Source organism: Tachysurus vachellii, chromosome 15 (assembly GCF_030014155.1).
Source record: "Tachysurus vachellii isolate PV-2020 chromosome 15, HZAU_Pvac_v1, whole genome shotgun sequence".
Classification (NCBI taxonomy): Eukaryota; Metazoa; Chordata; class Actinopteri; order Siluriformes; family Bagridae; genus Tachysurus; species Tachysurus vachellii.
In genome coordinates, this window is record NC_083474.1 from 8937857 (window position 1) to 8952937 (window position 15081).

The following is a 15081-nucleotide window of genomic DNA, read 5'->3' on the forward strand; positions in this document are numbered from 1 at the left end:
TTGCAATGTCTTTATAAATATGTTTTTTCCACACATCAAGTACAATTATTTTGTAGTTTATAATATAATGCAGGGCTTTCAAGTTTTGAAGACAGGAAGGCGTGACATCACCTCACCAGTGCCCCCGTTAAATCTTACCCAGATAGTGCTATTTTCTGATTGGCTATTGTGTAGCCTATTTTTTTGATTGGCTGATAAGTGTCAGGCTTGACTAAGAACTCCAGGGGAGACGAGCTTGGTTCCTGCCCAGGTTCCATAGAGAGAGCGGTGCGGATAGATACATTTTGGGAGCTGTGGCATATTAAATATATGATAAAAAGTCAAAAGGTTTTTCTGCGTGAGAAAAACAATGTGTGGCGGGAGAGCGTGACAAAAGACCGAAATGCGTGACTGTCACTCTCAATGCGTGACACTTGACAGCCCTGATAATGTTAATTGTTTCTGCCTGTGGGTGTGATATATTAAGAAAATTCACAAAAAGGTTTTAGCATGTTAGAAATTGCCATATTCATTCCCTTTCTTTTTTACTATGACAACAGAATGATGATATAATGATTTTTGTTCATGTTTATTAACATCTACTAGATATAGTAAACACTTAGATATTGAGGCTTGACATCTTAGTTACAGCATCAATTCATGTATCATATATATATATATATATATATATATGTATATATATATATATATATATATACATATATATATATATATATATATATATATATATATATATACATATCTCTCTCTCTCTCTCGCTCTCTCTCTCTCTCTCTCTCTCTCTCACACACACACACACACACACACACACACACACAGACAAATTCACGCTCACACTATTCAAGATGAAAAAGGCAAAAAGACAAAATCTCATATTTCCAAAATATCTTAAATAAACTGCTAAATATGAAAGATGCATAGAAAAATGTGGTCCTTACGGTCCTCTGTTTTGTCCAAAAACAGAATGCAAGAGAAAGAAGGCTAACAGTAGCCTTATCCTGGTGTTGACCCAGCTGACCACCATGATGAAGTCCTTTGCAAATGCCAATTTCTGATGTTTAATTTCCTTTTTTATAAGGACACTTAGCCCCAAAAAAGTCCATCTGCTGTTTCCCTCTCACTAATGATTAACCATTTTGAGCATTTTGTTCCAACTAAATTGCAAATGCTATAAATGAAAGTCTGTTGACATGTAGTGGGTTTTTACAATATTATGTAATATCTGTATACATAAGCAGTGCAATGAATTTTGTCTGTTTATTCTGTTGAAGGTCAATAGACAAAGCAGGAAATGGGCCAATAACAGACTTATTTCTTCCTAAAATAAGCAAACATAACTGCATATAAAAGCATCAGAATATGTTAAATATGTCTTTCTGAACTAAACATGAATAAATGTCTATATTGACACGAATACATAGCATATGCATTAGGTAACATATTGTTATAATAATTGCTATTTTCTTCTCCAAGAAATGAATGCATGATGAAAAAGGTGAATTAAATGTATAAAAGTGAAAATAATTTCACATGTGGCAGAATTTAAGTCTAGTACTAAACGAATTATAATATAATTGCCTTAACAACTGCATAAACTGTTCAAAGGTCTAAAAACAAAATAGAAATCTAAACTATGTACAGTGAATAAAGGCATCATTCTGGATTAAAATCTGGTCACCATTTTTTCAGACATTAGTCACTGAATCATACTGCTTACTTCCAGTAAACAGTTACTAACATGTTTCTTTTGTACACATTTCAAATAAACTTTATGCCCAAACAGATTGTGTAACTTCCTGGGAAAGGAATGTATCATGTAATAGTCTCACTAAACAATGGTAGTTCACCAATATTTCAAATAATTTTTTTAAATATTAAAAAAGGGACCTTTTTTTTTATTAAAAAACAAATTGGTAACATTTCAGCATTTGTTAATATCCTGTCTTTTCTTATATGAATTACACCAATCTTTGATTTAGTTGCAATCCTTGATTTATTGACCATTGATCAAACAACCATTTGCGATTCTAGCTCAACCAAACAGTTGACACAGTTTGGCTAAGTACATAAACATGCCAAACTTTGAACTAAATCATTGATCTGATGATGAAATGAAAGGATAAGCAGTCAGCTAAAACCAATAAAAAACAGATTATAGATGTTAAAATGGTTCTACATTGATCCCAGTCAAAGTTACTAAGACCACATTCTCCTAATTCATATATTTCACATTGTTTGATTTTATGTATTGTGCTGCTGCCACATGATTAGCTTGATTAAATAGCTGGTAATATATTTCATGAGCAGGTCTATTATATAATAAAATAGCTGGTAGGTGTATATTAGCATTTTAGAAATTTTTCTATTTACATAATATTAGCAACAACTTGATTGGCAGAACATTGATGTATAATGTACATCACTTGACTGACAATTTTTGTCTCCTTTAATGTTAGTGAAGGAAAAGTTGTTGCTCACCACTCCAGGCAACTACAAATCCCAAAACTCAGGCATGGCCTACGAACAAGATTACGACACCCAACAGCAATCAACAAGTTCATGCATGCTTACTCAAATTATGATTGCACACAACTGGAGCCAATACTAATTCACACTTCACACTATAAAAGCACACTCATACCATCACTCCATTGTGAAGTATATTCTTAGTGTCTTAAAGCAATTCAATACAATTCTGGTTCTTTGGATTATGTCTTTTTTGCCCTATTAACAGTGCTTGTGCTTGGTCTGACTTCTGCCTCTATTATGACCTTGATTCTGCCTTTTGGATTTGTATTTGTTTGCCTGTTTTAAGTTTTAAAAAGCTCTTACATTTACATTCACATTCACATTCACATTTACATTTATAGCATTTGGCAGAAGCCCTTGTCCAACGCGTTGAATACATTAACTCTGGTTCACTAGGTTACAGACTTAAGATACCATGAGCATAAAACTCCGTTAATTTTTTTTTAAATACACATATACAACGAACAGGGGAGAAAGTGCCAGTTCAAGTATTTCATGAAGAAGTAGGTATTCTGCTTCTCCGGACTCAGCTGTCCGGACCCCTAGGGCAGGGGTCGGCAACCCGCGGCTCCGGAGCCGCAAGTGGCTCTTTCATCCCTCTGCTGCGGCTCCATGTAGATTTGGAAAATAAATATTTAATTTACATTTATTTTATTTTAGTTAGTTAGTTTTTTAAAAAATTAAATTCTAAGATTATGTTCTTGTAACATTAAAATAAACCGTGTTTCATTTTTTTTTGTGCGTCAAATTTTGTTTTTATCAAAATCAGCTTTCCACCGGGGGGCACGGTGGCTTAGTGGTTAGCACATTCGCCTCACACCTCCAGGGTTGAGGGTTCGATTCCCGCCTCCGCCTTGTGTGTGTGGAGTTTGCATGTTCTCCCCGTGCCTCGGGTACCCGTTTCCTCCGGGTACTCCGGTTTCCTCCCCCGGTCCAAAGACATGCATGGTAGGTTGATTGGCATCTCTGGAAAATTGTCCGTAGTGTGTGAGTGTGTGAGTGAATGAGAGTGTGTGTGCCCTGCAATGGGTTGGCACTCCGTCCAGGGTGTATCCTGCTTTGAAGCCTGAGATAGGCACAGGCTCCCCGTGACCCGAGGTAGTTCGGATAAGCGGTAGAAAATGAGTGAGTGAGTGAGAGCTTTCCACCGCATTGGACAACAAAATACACAAGTCTCCATGTGCGAACACCTTAGAGACAGATTCCAAAGGACCGTCTGCAAAGTGCAAAACCCGAAAAGCGAATACAAAAAAACAGTCGATAATACACTGTACTGTCACCAAACTCAGATCAGACAGCACTGATGTCCTGATAGTTATACTACAACACTTTTTGGGGAGAAATGTCTTTTTGTTTAATTTTTATGATTTTTCATAATAAAAAATAAATAACTTTAAACAGTACAGTGTACAGTGTATTACAGTGAAGTTGACTGTTTTTTAGTTTTCGCTTTTCGGGTTTTTGCACTTTGCAGACGGTCCCTTGGAATCTGTCTCTCAGCCGTCTGCACATAGAGACTTGTGTATTTTGTCCACCAAGGAGGAAAGCAGATATTGAGGGAAAATTGGGTTGTAGCTGCCTCTCTACATTACTACTATAAAAAAGAGGTGTTATTTGTGTAATAAGAGCGTTTAGCTCAGGAGTTATTGACTCGGGAAACTCCAATCTGTGAATATGCGGCCAACTTTACTTAAGTGTTAAAATTTTGATCTCCTGAATATGAAGAGGACTCAATTAGACATTGGACATTTTATGTGAAAGTAACCTTCAATCCAGCGTATTGTTTGTTAAGATTAGTTCAAACTGTTCAAAATATTTTTGTTTGCTTGCAGAAATAAAATTTCGTTTACTTGGTAGCAGTTCATTAATTTCATAAATGCAACACATTACAGTTTTTTCTATACTTTCCATAAAGGTAAAAAACGATATATGCGGTGTTATCTTCATTTTAGATGTCAAAAGGGTTTTGTGGCTCCCTGTGTTTTGTTTTGTTTTTTTCTGTGGGAAACGGGTCCAAATGGCTCTTTGGGTGTTTAAGGTTGCCGACCCCTGACCTAGGGGAAGTTTTTTCCACCACCTAGAGGAGGCTCTTGAAATAATAGGCTATAATAAGCTCTAAAAAACTTGTAACTGCCATCACTTCTTCTGCCCGACACTCCTATGTATGAAGAACTGTTGTGTCTTTCTTTTTTATAGCAAAAGCAATGCAATGATGAAAACAATGAGATGAGTTTAAGTTAAGTTAATCTTCTGTCAATGGTCTACTTTCAATTTAATTGAAGGGGTTCCTACAAAACCCACAACCTTTTTTTTTTAACCCATAACACATTTTTTACCCTTCGAAATTTCATGCTAATATCACTATCATCCCAGCATCTTGCAGATCACTAACTAGCTGAGCAGTCTCTGAGGTAACTCAGCACTACAGCACTACTGATAGGAGTAAAAGAAAATATAGAACTAACCACCAGATTTACACCAAAGCTCTGCTAAACACATCAAAAATATTTCAATGCAACCACATTTAATGTGTCTTCTAAAAATGATAACTCACAAGATGTTTGTCAACATGCCTGTACATTCACACTGTGAAGATTTTCAACACAACAGCAACATATAAAGAGTTTAAATGGTATTTTTATTTCAACAACAAAAATTCTTCAAAAACAAAAACCATCATATAGAAGATAGGCAAAGGATTTTTCTGCATCTTCTGTCCAAATGTAAAACCCTACACACAGGGAGAGGTGTACTCTGTCTCAGACTCGTCACCTGGATGAAATATGTTTAAAATCAGTTAATGATCAAAACAGAGATTCAGTAACTGCTTAAAAAATGCAATCCTAGAAAATCTTACTTGTTTGGTAATAATCGTAAACTTTGATCACTGCTGGCTTGAGATTCTTGACAGGAAGCACCTGCTTAGTGTGAAGCTCATATTTTATAGGGATATTCTTTTGTAGCTGTTGGAGACAAAGCAGACATCATATTGTAACCACACTAAATCATATGTGTTTATGTGTGTAATAAATCATACATACATATTTCTTGGGCAGGACATAATGCACAGTTGTAATATAGGTAATGATAAGTATTGTATAAATGTTATCCTCTTACCTCTTTGATATACATGATAATATGGTCATCTTTAGAATCAACCCGTTCAACCAAAAATCCCTTTTTCAGCTACAAAAAAACAAAATTAATAATTATTCTAATGTTACCATTTCATTACCCGGGCATTTGCATGTCTGTTTATCTAGACATGTATATTAAAGAAATCTAAGCAACGTTCCTACTCCTTACTTCAGCACGATCCGCTGTGAACCCTGATAAGAGTTTTATGTCCACTATGATCATGTTAGTGCTGTTTAGTGCTCCATTATATCTGAAAAAAAAACAAAAGTCATTAACTTCAGCAGTATCCACATTAATAATGATAACAAATGAAAAAATCATTATTGTCCCTGCAGGGTAAAGTGTCAGGAGAGAATAATATATTATATATATATATATATATATATATATATATATATATATATATATATATATATATATATATGAAATATTTTACAGCAATCTACTGTTTGCTTATACCATGAAGGCATCAATTACCCGTTCTTTTCTTTTTTTGCGACAAAGATTTATCACACATTTATTCTTACCCAACAGTGAACTTCAGAGACAAAGTGGGTCTAAATGATTTTGTGCAGTTTCCCTCGGTCTTTGCTGTAATGCTCAGTGTACTGATTTCAGTAGGTGTCGGGACATTGTAGAAAAGTGATGTCTGCAAGCAGGGATTTCATTTAATAAACAAAAAGCAATCAATGGAAAACATATTTTAAACAGACTTTAAAAGGATTTGTTGGGGAACCTGGGCAGTTAGTGCTTATACAATCACTTTATTAAAATGGGTTGTAAGACAGGAAGCATCAGATGCACTGACCTGCACTGACACACAGGTGGAGCCCTTCACATCAATGCTGTATTTACCAGGAACATCCTGCAATGATCTTTCTTGGTACAGTAACTTGTTGTTCTGATTCACATCAAAGTTGTGACTGTGTCCATCTGCAGACTTTACAGTTACTGTGCTAGAGCCTTCTGAGCTGAACACTTTAGTGGAGTACAGAGCCAGAGCTTGGAGGGCCACGACTGTGTCCTGATTAAAAACAGTCCTTTAAATAATGCTATAAAATTATACATCGATTCATCACTATACTGACTAAATGCAGAACTAACTAAAGGAAACAATGCAGTTTAATCAGTTACCTGGGTGGATGAGAAGCCTCCATAGGGATTTTGCTGCTTCACGAGCCAGCTGACTATCCTATTAGCATAACCCAAATCAGCAGCAGTGAGTTGACCTGTAGTGAGAACAGCTAGGAGCACGTAGGAACTGATTTCCACTGACAATGAGCTGGAATCATCTAATGCTGACTGAGACCAGTGAAGACGACCATCTAAAATAAAAGAATTTCAAATCCAAAAGCACGCATTTAGAAAGCAACTTTTACTGTCATAAAACCCTGTGACTCTTGCAGGGCTCAGTTACGTCATCAATTCTGTTTGTCCGTCCTAAAGGCTTAGAATGTGGCATGGTTTAACCCATATATGTTCCTTCATACATAGTTTGCAATAACATTTTTCTATTTCTAATAACTACATTCAGTAATTTTACTTGCAGAAATGTAGTTTGTTGCATTTGTTACAAATATTAGTGTTACAGATTCTTCCAATAATTCTGTACCTCCTGAAATGGCAACATTATCCAACTCTTTTAGTAGATGTTCGCGAGTTTCATTCTCTCCTGCAAGACTGAAAGTGTAGGCCAACAGTGCAGTGGTGTAGGTGTTTGTCAGGTTACCAATAGAAGATTTGAGGCACAATAATCCATTTTGTACAACAGGATTCTACAATTAAAAAAGTGCATAAATCATTATCAGCAGAACTTAGCAGTTAAGAGGCTGGTACAAATATTCAATTTAACCACCACAATTTAACTTTATTAAATCTGTACTCCCCTGGCTGAATTCATGAATGTGAATGAGATTTAGATTAGATTCATTTTATTGTAAATGTAGCAAAAATGGGAGATGTGAATAGTATCATGCTCTTACCTGGACTGTATTCCCCAATTCTAGCAATGATGCAGTGATGTAGGCGGTAATAGTCACATGGTCATTTACACCACCCTATAATACATTAGAATGATATGCATGATATGTCAATATAAATGAAATTTAAAGAATGATTCAGAAATTTGTTTGTAGTATGAACTGGCCTAGTAACATACATACCTTCATTCTGTTATTGAACAGATTTCCCTGTTGTATAAAACATCCATCTGTTCCCTGCATTTGTATGAGCCAATTCTTTGCACTGTTAATTATTTCTGGATCAATAAAGATGTAACGTTGTGCTTTGCCAAACGTCCTCAAGACAAAAGCAGTTAACCTGGTGGAGATGTATTTGTAAAAATATTTTTGTACATTCCGAAATTATATAAACATTCATAATAACTAATGCACACTAGGTAAGTGATGGTTTGGTTTAAGAAAAACTTACCACGTGTTCCCTGATCCCCTGCCAAAAGTGCTATATGCCCCATTTATATGTTTATAGTTAAGTTGCCTCTGGTATCCTGTGTAAAATCAAATGATTTTAATTCTAGTGCAGAAGTCTGTTTAGAATTAATAGTAATGACTGTAACAAGTCAAAGAAAGCTCACTTACCACTCTTTAGGAAACCAGTAGCCTTCTCACGGATATCTGTGGTGAGCTGCTCAGTGTTCTCTAGATACTGAAGAATGTAGATATTTGGGGCGAGAAGAGCAATGTTTTGTTCCCCACAGCCATATGGCATCCTTAGGAGTCCATTCAGATTTTTTAATGCACGGCCAAGTATGTCTCCTACAAAAGAACAGAATAATTTATCTGTTTAGCTAAAAAATGTTTGACACAACATACGGTTGTTTTGAATGTATAGAAGCTCCATTGCACTACTTCTTATTCAAACTAGAAACGTATAGTTTTGAGTTCAGTGCCCAATAGAGAGGCTGGCCTTGCACTTCCTTGTACTGGAAAGTCAGTAGAACACAGACAAAGTATGATAAACAACATTTAAGGTTAGATTAGATTAAGATTGTAAACTAGGGTTCATGGATATTCTCACATTGGCCTTGATTTTCAAAGAAAATAATTATAGCTCAGATTGTCAGTAATTACATGGGACTGAAACTTCAAAAGAGCAACATATTGAATAATTATGATGAAATTTAATATCCAATCAGTGTCTTGTGTATTTTCTATTGAATATATCTGTAACCCATGTAGCACAAGTTCCCTGTGACAGCGCCAGACCTAGGACCCAGGACAATGCTGTCCCAGGACATGGAAATCTTAAGACTCATACTGAAGAACTTACAAGAGGCCATGAATCTTGGAATACCCTTTGGAATAAAGGGAGTATGTAAATATTTTGATGATATCTGGTAAGCCCACATATAAATGTGATGGTATCCACAAACCTTTGGCCATACAGCTGTATTTTGTCTGTACAGTGAAACTCAGGAAAAGTTGGTGGCATTGCAACCTGGTCCAAATTAGATGGACTGAAGAGGCCAGAAAAACCTTTTATATTTGCAGATAGATGCAACTGACAAGCATTGGAGCTGTCCTATCCTTAATTCTTCAACTTAGCACATGTGATGGAAATCAGCCATAAAATACGTTCTTCTTATAAATAAATGTATACAAATTTATGTCGCATTTATGTCAAATTCATCTCAAAGCAATGTGTGCTCAGCAAGCACATTTCCTTTCTTTATTATACTTTGTTTGAGTTTTTATTGAAGCATGTTGTGTTTGTTTGCATTCATTAGCATAAGAGGGTGTTATAAGACAAATTCATTTTTTATCCAGTTTTATTTATTCATTTTTTCTTTCCTTAATGTTTCATGTCTTACCAAGCACTGAAACAGAAGCTTGTGCTGATCCCTCTATTACATCCTCAGGAAGACTCAGCTCCAGCTCTTCTGAAACACTGTTGCCTGTGAATAAGATGAAAGTCAGCTCCATCAATATTGAGCAGTAAAACCTTGTATGCATCATTTGCAAGCCAACCAGATAAAATTCAACTGAAAACATATTTGCAAGTCTAACCTTGTGGGCATAATAACCAACTCTGGCTCTTTGTTTTCTCAGTTCCTTCAGCCTAAAGGGAAAATAATATTATTAGATCATAACATATAAAAAAAAGGTTTACAGATTTAAAGTTACGCTTTTTTTCAAGACACTGACCTTTACAATGAGGCTTCGTGTAACTGTGTCAATACGGCCTCTCTCTGGAACACTCACAATCTCATTATCACACACAGTCTGAGATTGTTCTGCTTCTGCACTCACTGTCACATTCATGACACCTGTAGCATAATAAGAGGTGAAAAAAATATGGTAATCATAATTAAAGAAATGTCCACTGCAGCAAATATGTGATTATTGTGATTAAAATATGTGATTAAAATATGTTTCTTTTTAAGCACATTATGAAGATATACTTTGAATTAGAAAATGCATTTTGTTAATACAATCAATTTGTTTACTCATCTTTTAGAAGCTTCATGAAATTTTATCCATTTTAACCATTTTGAAGTTTGTATTTTAACCATTAAAAGGTTGCACACAGTTACAGTAGGCTACAGACTTAAATATTTTTCATGTACTGTTTACATCTATACATCTTTATTTATATCCTATATTGTACAAGATCATCCTTCGTGACTATTTGGAATAACTTGTAGATTCATACTTTGTAGAGCTTTAAAACTTTGCTTCATCAAACCAGTGACTGTGCAGATATATAGAACAATATATAAATATACACTAATTTATCAACATCGTATAATTATAATAATGTAAATATTAAAAATAAATATTTGTTTTAACCCAACTAAAGCTATGAATAGTATGTATACTATGTATACATATAATATGTATACACTCAAACAAGGCTGGCACTGGCAAAAGAAAATGACTATGATTATGAGTCTGAAAGTGTTGACTGACCAAGCACAGAGGGAATCAGAGTCCATTTGAAGGTCTTTCTTCCATTTGCACACAGACAGGATGAATACTCGCCATCAGAAGATTTTTCCAGAGTGTAGTCTGAGGAAGGGGCTGGAGTCACTTTAACCTGTCAATGACACACAGGTGATTAATTTACTGTGCATCATAAATTTGACAATACTTGTAAAGATCTAATCTCAGAAATAAAATACCATAATGCATTTGGAAAGATAATTAAAGACGGTGGCCTTCAGCTCAAAAACCTCTCCCCGGATAATGGAGTAGGGCAACGAGAGCTCCAGGAAGAAGGGCTGAAACACAGTGAGCTGAACAGGAGGAGCGAGACCCAGACCTATAGAGGACACGCAGAAAGCCTCAGTCTCCCAGGTGGTGATGGTGTCAGGAACATTGAGTGGAAGCTGTACAGTTCCAGAGTCCCTGTGGAGAATCACTGTACTCAATTTCTTTTACATATTGTCAAAAAGACAACTGAATTGCAACAACCATTGTAGAAACATGCCTTATCTGAGAAATAGGTACATTTACTTTAATTTTTGATATCTTTTATCTGTAATACATTAAAATTCAAATAGTACAATGCAGTCAAATTTGTAAATATGCTGATTCACTAACCCCACTTCAGACAATTCCCATATCCAAGTTTCTGGGAAGAAATTGCGAACTGTCTCAATGGGTTCAAAACCTTCTGGTGAAAAACCTATACCTGCTCCACCAAGACCAGGACCACCTCTTGCCATGTATGCAACTGAAAATTAGCAAAGACATAAGTCTATGAGACTAATTAATACAAACAGAATAAGAGCTATCCACATAAATCTAGTATATCAGCAGGACCCAACATTTATTGTATTATGTATTATAATGTAATATACATAAAATATGTATATATGAGAAAGTGTATTATTTAATGATGCACCATCATATGCATATTGCAATTTGTGATATTGCACCCCTTTGTACATCAAACATTCAGGGTGTCTAACAGCCAAATTTGTTGCCATCTTCAGACCTGCTCCCTGTAAGATGATAAGATGATACAAAAAAAATCAGTGTAGTAAATCATTGAAATGGCTTAATAAACCAAATAGTTTCAAATAAAATAAAAATCAGTAATATGTGTAAAAAATGGAATACATAAATTTGAAGAGATATCCCATGGTGATCTAGGATAAAGATGCCTGCCACATAGTTGTACAGAGAACAGAGCGTCCAGATTGCACAGAACATTTTAGGTTTTTATTCCCATGTCAAACAACACTGGTTCGTGCAGTAATTGCTAATCTTCATATTATTATTATTATTATTATTATTATTATTATTATTATTATTATTATTATTATTATTATTATTATGAGTTATTTGAATCATATTTTTAGTGAAACTGATAAAAAGGTATTTTATTTTTTACAGTTATTTATTTTTATGCCACCCTGAAATCAGTACATGAATCTCAGGGTTAAGACCATAAAATGATTCACCAGTGCCCCAAGTGAACCAGTTACATAATGGCATATTTTGCAAATACTATTTTCTGTTAAGAATGATTTACACTGTAGATATGTTGTCATACTGTTATAACATCTATACACATACACATTTCAATAACAGTTATGCAACATTTTAAATGCAAGCTATCATTTACCTTTAATGTATTGTAAGCAAGGTCAAGCGACACATCCCGTCGAGGTCTTACATGCAAGCAGCCTTGAGCATCTTCAAGCCCATATGAATATTCTGACAACCATTTCACTGGCAACAAATTAAATATCTAAGGGAGATACAGTTTGTCTTTATTATAAGATAATGCAATACATCTCAAAATACACAAAAATTACTTTGTGGCCTTGTGCATGTATGATTACATTTTACATTAACATAAGAAATATGTTACTTACAACTTACGTTAATTTATTTAACTTACTTTACCTCAATATGCAATAAAATGGGAATAAAACACAAATGCTATATTTGTGTCTGTTGTTATACAGTAAGTTCTATGATATAATGATCCTGACTGTTGCCTTCAGGCTTTTTCACTGTGCTTCACATTAAGTTGTATCACACCACCCTGGCATTAATTATTATGTTGGCTTTGTAGAAGCCAACATTCTGTTTTCCTATTTGAGCTTAGACAAAAATTTATAAATAGTAACTCCTCCTAGAGCTTTCGAGCCACATGCACCAAATTTGGATATGTCGTAGACCCTGGTCTGAAGTTTCATGATATTACTTTTCTAATCGATCTGAGTACCGGTACTTCCGGTACTGGGTCACAGGTTTGTAGGTTTATAACTCAGCAAGCTTTCCAACTATCTACACCAAACGCGGCCAGCTCCTTTAGGGTGATACTCTGAACAAAGTTTTAAATTGGTGTACCAACTGGCCTTTCGATTGTCCCACAGCCCCGCCCCCAATATATGAAAATCCAAAAATGTTTTACAACATGGACATGTGACATATCAAAACACTCAGATCAATGAGGGGAACTTCCTCACGGGTATTCTGATGACGTCACGTGATGTCACGTGATGTCATGTGAAAATAAAAATGAGCACAACATGGACATGTGACATATCAAAACACAGCCAAATGAGAGGAACTTCCTCAAGAGTATTTGGATGATGTCACATGCTTGTCTCCACATGTTTTGGCACCCTAGCTTTCTGTCCACTTGCCTCCAAAAGCAACACTAACCCTTATGTCCACTTGCCTCCAAAAGCACCGTCCTTTGCGAATACTTGCACCGTCAAGGCCAACATCAAAGTTTGTCGTGAAAACTTTACAAATCTACTTATTATTATTACATCCTGTCATGTTTTATTTCTTAATGTATTTAAGTATTGCTGTATCTATTAACCTGACTCCTTTCTACCAGTAGTTTCCCGAGTTCATCGTCCACCGAAGGATCTAGGTATCGTTGGTTTGCAACCTGTGACCCGGTGTGTGTGTGTGTTGGAACTTCACCTGGACTAATCCACCCTCACTCACTTCATTCACTTCTACTTTTCAATAAACTCTGTGATTTTACATTATATCTGCCTCTGTCATCTTCTGTCCCTGACACTTGTACTCTCTCTTAAATATTCATTTAGATACCAATGTTGCCTGTCAATACTAAGCCTTTATTAATTTTCACAGTTTCTGTTTTTGTTCTTACTATCTTAATTTGTTTGCTGATCACCTAACCCCTGTTTGTTTTCAGATTATGATTTTGCTCTACGCTTTTGGACTTTTTGTCTAGATAATTATTATTAAAGATTCCTCTAACTGCTGCTGTGATGAAGTGTTGCATATTCTCTCACTCACTCTCACTCATTTTCTACCGCTTATCCAATCTACCTCGGGTCACGGGCGTCATCGGGCATCAAGGCAGGATACACCCTGGACGGAGTGCCAACCCATCGCAGGGCACACACACACTCTCATTCACTCACGCAATCACACACTACGGACAATTTTCCAGAGATGCCAATCAACCTACCATGCATGTCTTTGGACCGGGGGAGGAAACCGGAGTACCCGGAGGAAACCCCCGAGGCACGGGGAGAACATGCAAACTCCACACACACAAGGTGGAGGCGGGAATTGAACCCCGACCCTGGAGGTGTGAGGCGAACGTGCTAACCACTAAGCCACCGTGCCCCCCGTGTTGCATATTTTATATCCTTATTTCTGAACTGTGCGTTCCCTGTGTGCCTGATTTGTGGTTATCCATGGACTGCTTTTCCTGCCTGTTTTGGCATACCTTCTGCCTCACTGGCACAAGATCCAGGACTAATATAATTACACCGCCAAGGATCCAAAAGACATCAAACTCTAACCAGTAATGCAATACCTGCATTTCATGAAAACTAAATCCTTAGTTTCAGCAACCAAAATCTGTTAAAAATGTTACGTATTAAGATGTTGTTGCTATAAAATGACGGTCAACATTTTTTAGGTTTTTGTTATTTTTACATTTTATTCTTAAGTATATTTATTCTTAGATTTTTAGTAAATAATTCCTTTTCAAGATTTATCACAACATATATTGTACATTGACAAATTTACCATAAAAATGTTAATGTATTTTAAAAATTTGAAACCTACATTTTTGTTACAATCAGATTTGAGATTAGGTAGAAAAAAATATAATTACTTTAAATTATTTTGTATTTATTTTGTTTACACTTAAAGGGCACTAAATTTTAAAACAGGCTCAAAAACTTATATGCATATGTAAAAGATTTAGTAAATCTTAACTCCACCTTGTCAGTGTCTAGCCGTTTGTTGGACTCCAAGATTAACACACTCTGATCTATAGCACTGAGGCCACAAAGTGAACCAGGATGAGCTGAGACCTCAAGAGTGTTCTTCTCACCTGGAACTGCTTTAGAGGGAGAGAACTGTAGCGCAACCTGGAGTCCACCAAAGAAAAAAGTTTCCATATGTTCAACATTCATGTAGAGTCAAAATCTAATACAAG

General features: G+C 35.7%; 1 protein-coding gene across 3 annotated transcripts in view; it reads right to left on the bottom strand.

Moving 5' to 3' along the window:
• Positions 1 to 15081, bottom strand: part of LOC132857824 (alpha-2-macroglobulin-P-like) — a 34782-nt gene that overhangs the window by 14740 nt on the left and 4961 nt on the right. Inside the window, exons 14-34 of one of the 3 annotated variants that reach the window (XM_060887900.1) lie at positions 14864 to 15013; positions 12259 to 12384; positions 11533 to 11632; positions 11229 to 11361; positions 10808 to 11033; positions 10596 to 10722; positions 9831 to 9952; positions 9693 to 9744; positions 9497 to 9580; positions 8265 to 8441; positions 8098 to 8173; positions 7830 to 7986; positions 7650 to 7724; positions 7280 to 7442; positions 6802 to 6992; positions 6476 to 6691; positions 6195 to 6316; positions 5836 to 5917; positions 5647 to 5715; positions 5387 to 5492; positions 5149 to 5301 (exon numbers count right to left, since the gene is read on the bottom strand). In XM_060887900.1, the coding sequence (XP_060743883.1) occupies positions 5261 to 5301; positions 5387 to 5492; positions 5647 to 5715; positions 5836 to 5917; positions 6195 to 6316; positions 6476 to 6691; positions 6802 to 6992; positions 7280 to 7442; positions 7650 to 7724; positions 7830 to 7986; positions 8098 to 8173; positions 8265 to 8441; positions 9497 to 9580; positions 9693 to 9744; positions 9831 to 9952; positions 10596 to 10722; positions 10808 to 11033; positions 11229 to 11361; positions 11533 to 11632; positions 12259 to 12384; positions 14864 to 15013 (2595 nt within the window). In that variant the 3' untranslated portion in view covers positions 5149 to 5260. Of the gene's footprint in view, positions 1 to 938; positions 1093 to 5148; positions 5302 to 5386; positions 5493 to 5646; positions 5716 to 5835; positions 5918 to 6194; positions 6317 to 6475; positions 6692 to 6801; positions 6993 to 7279; positions 7443 to 7649; positions 7725 to 7829; positions 7987 to 8097; positions 8174 to 8264; positions 8442 to 9496; positions 9581 to 9692; positions 9745 to 9830; positions 9953 to 10595; positions 10723 to 10807; positions 11034 to 11228; positions 11362 to 11532; positions 11633 to 12258; positions 12385 to 14863; positions 15014 to 15081 lie in introns of those variants that run through there. The other 2 variants (XM_060887899.1, XM_060887901.1) reach the window with 2 other exon arrangements.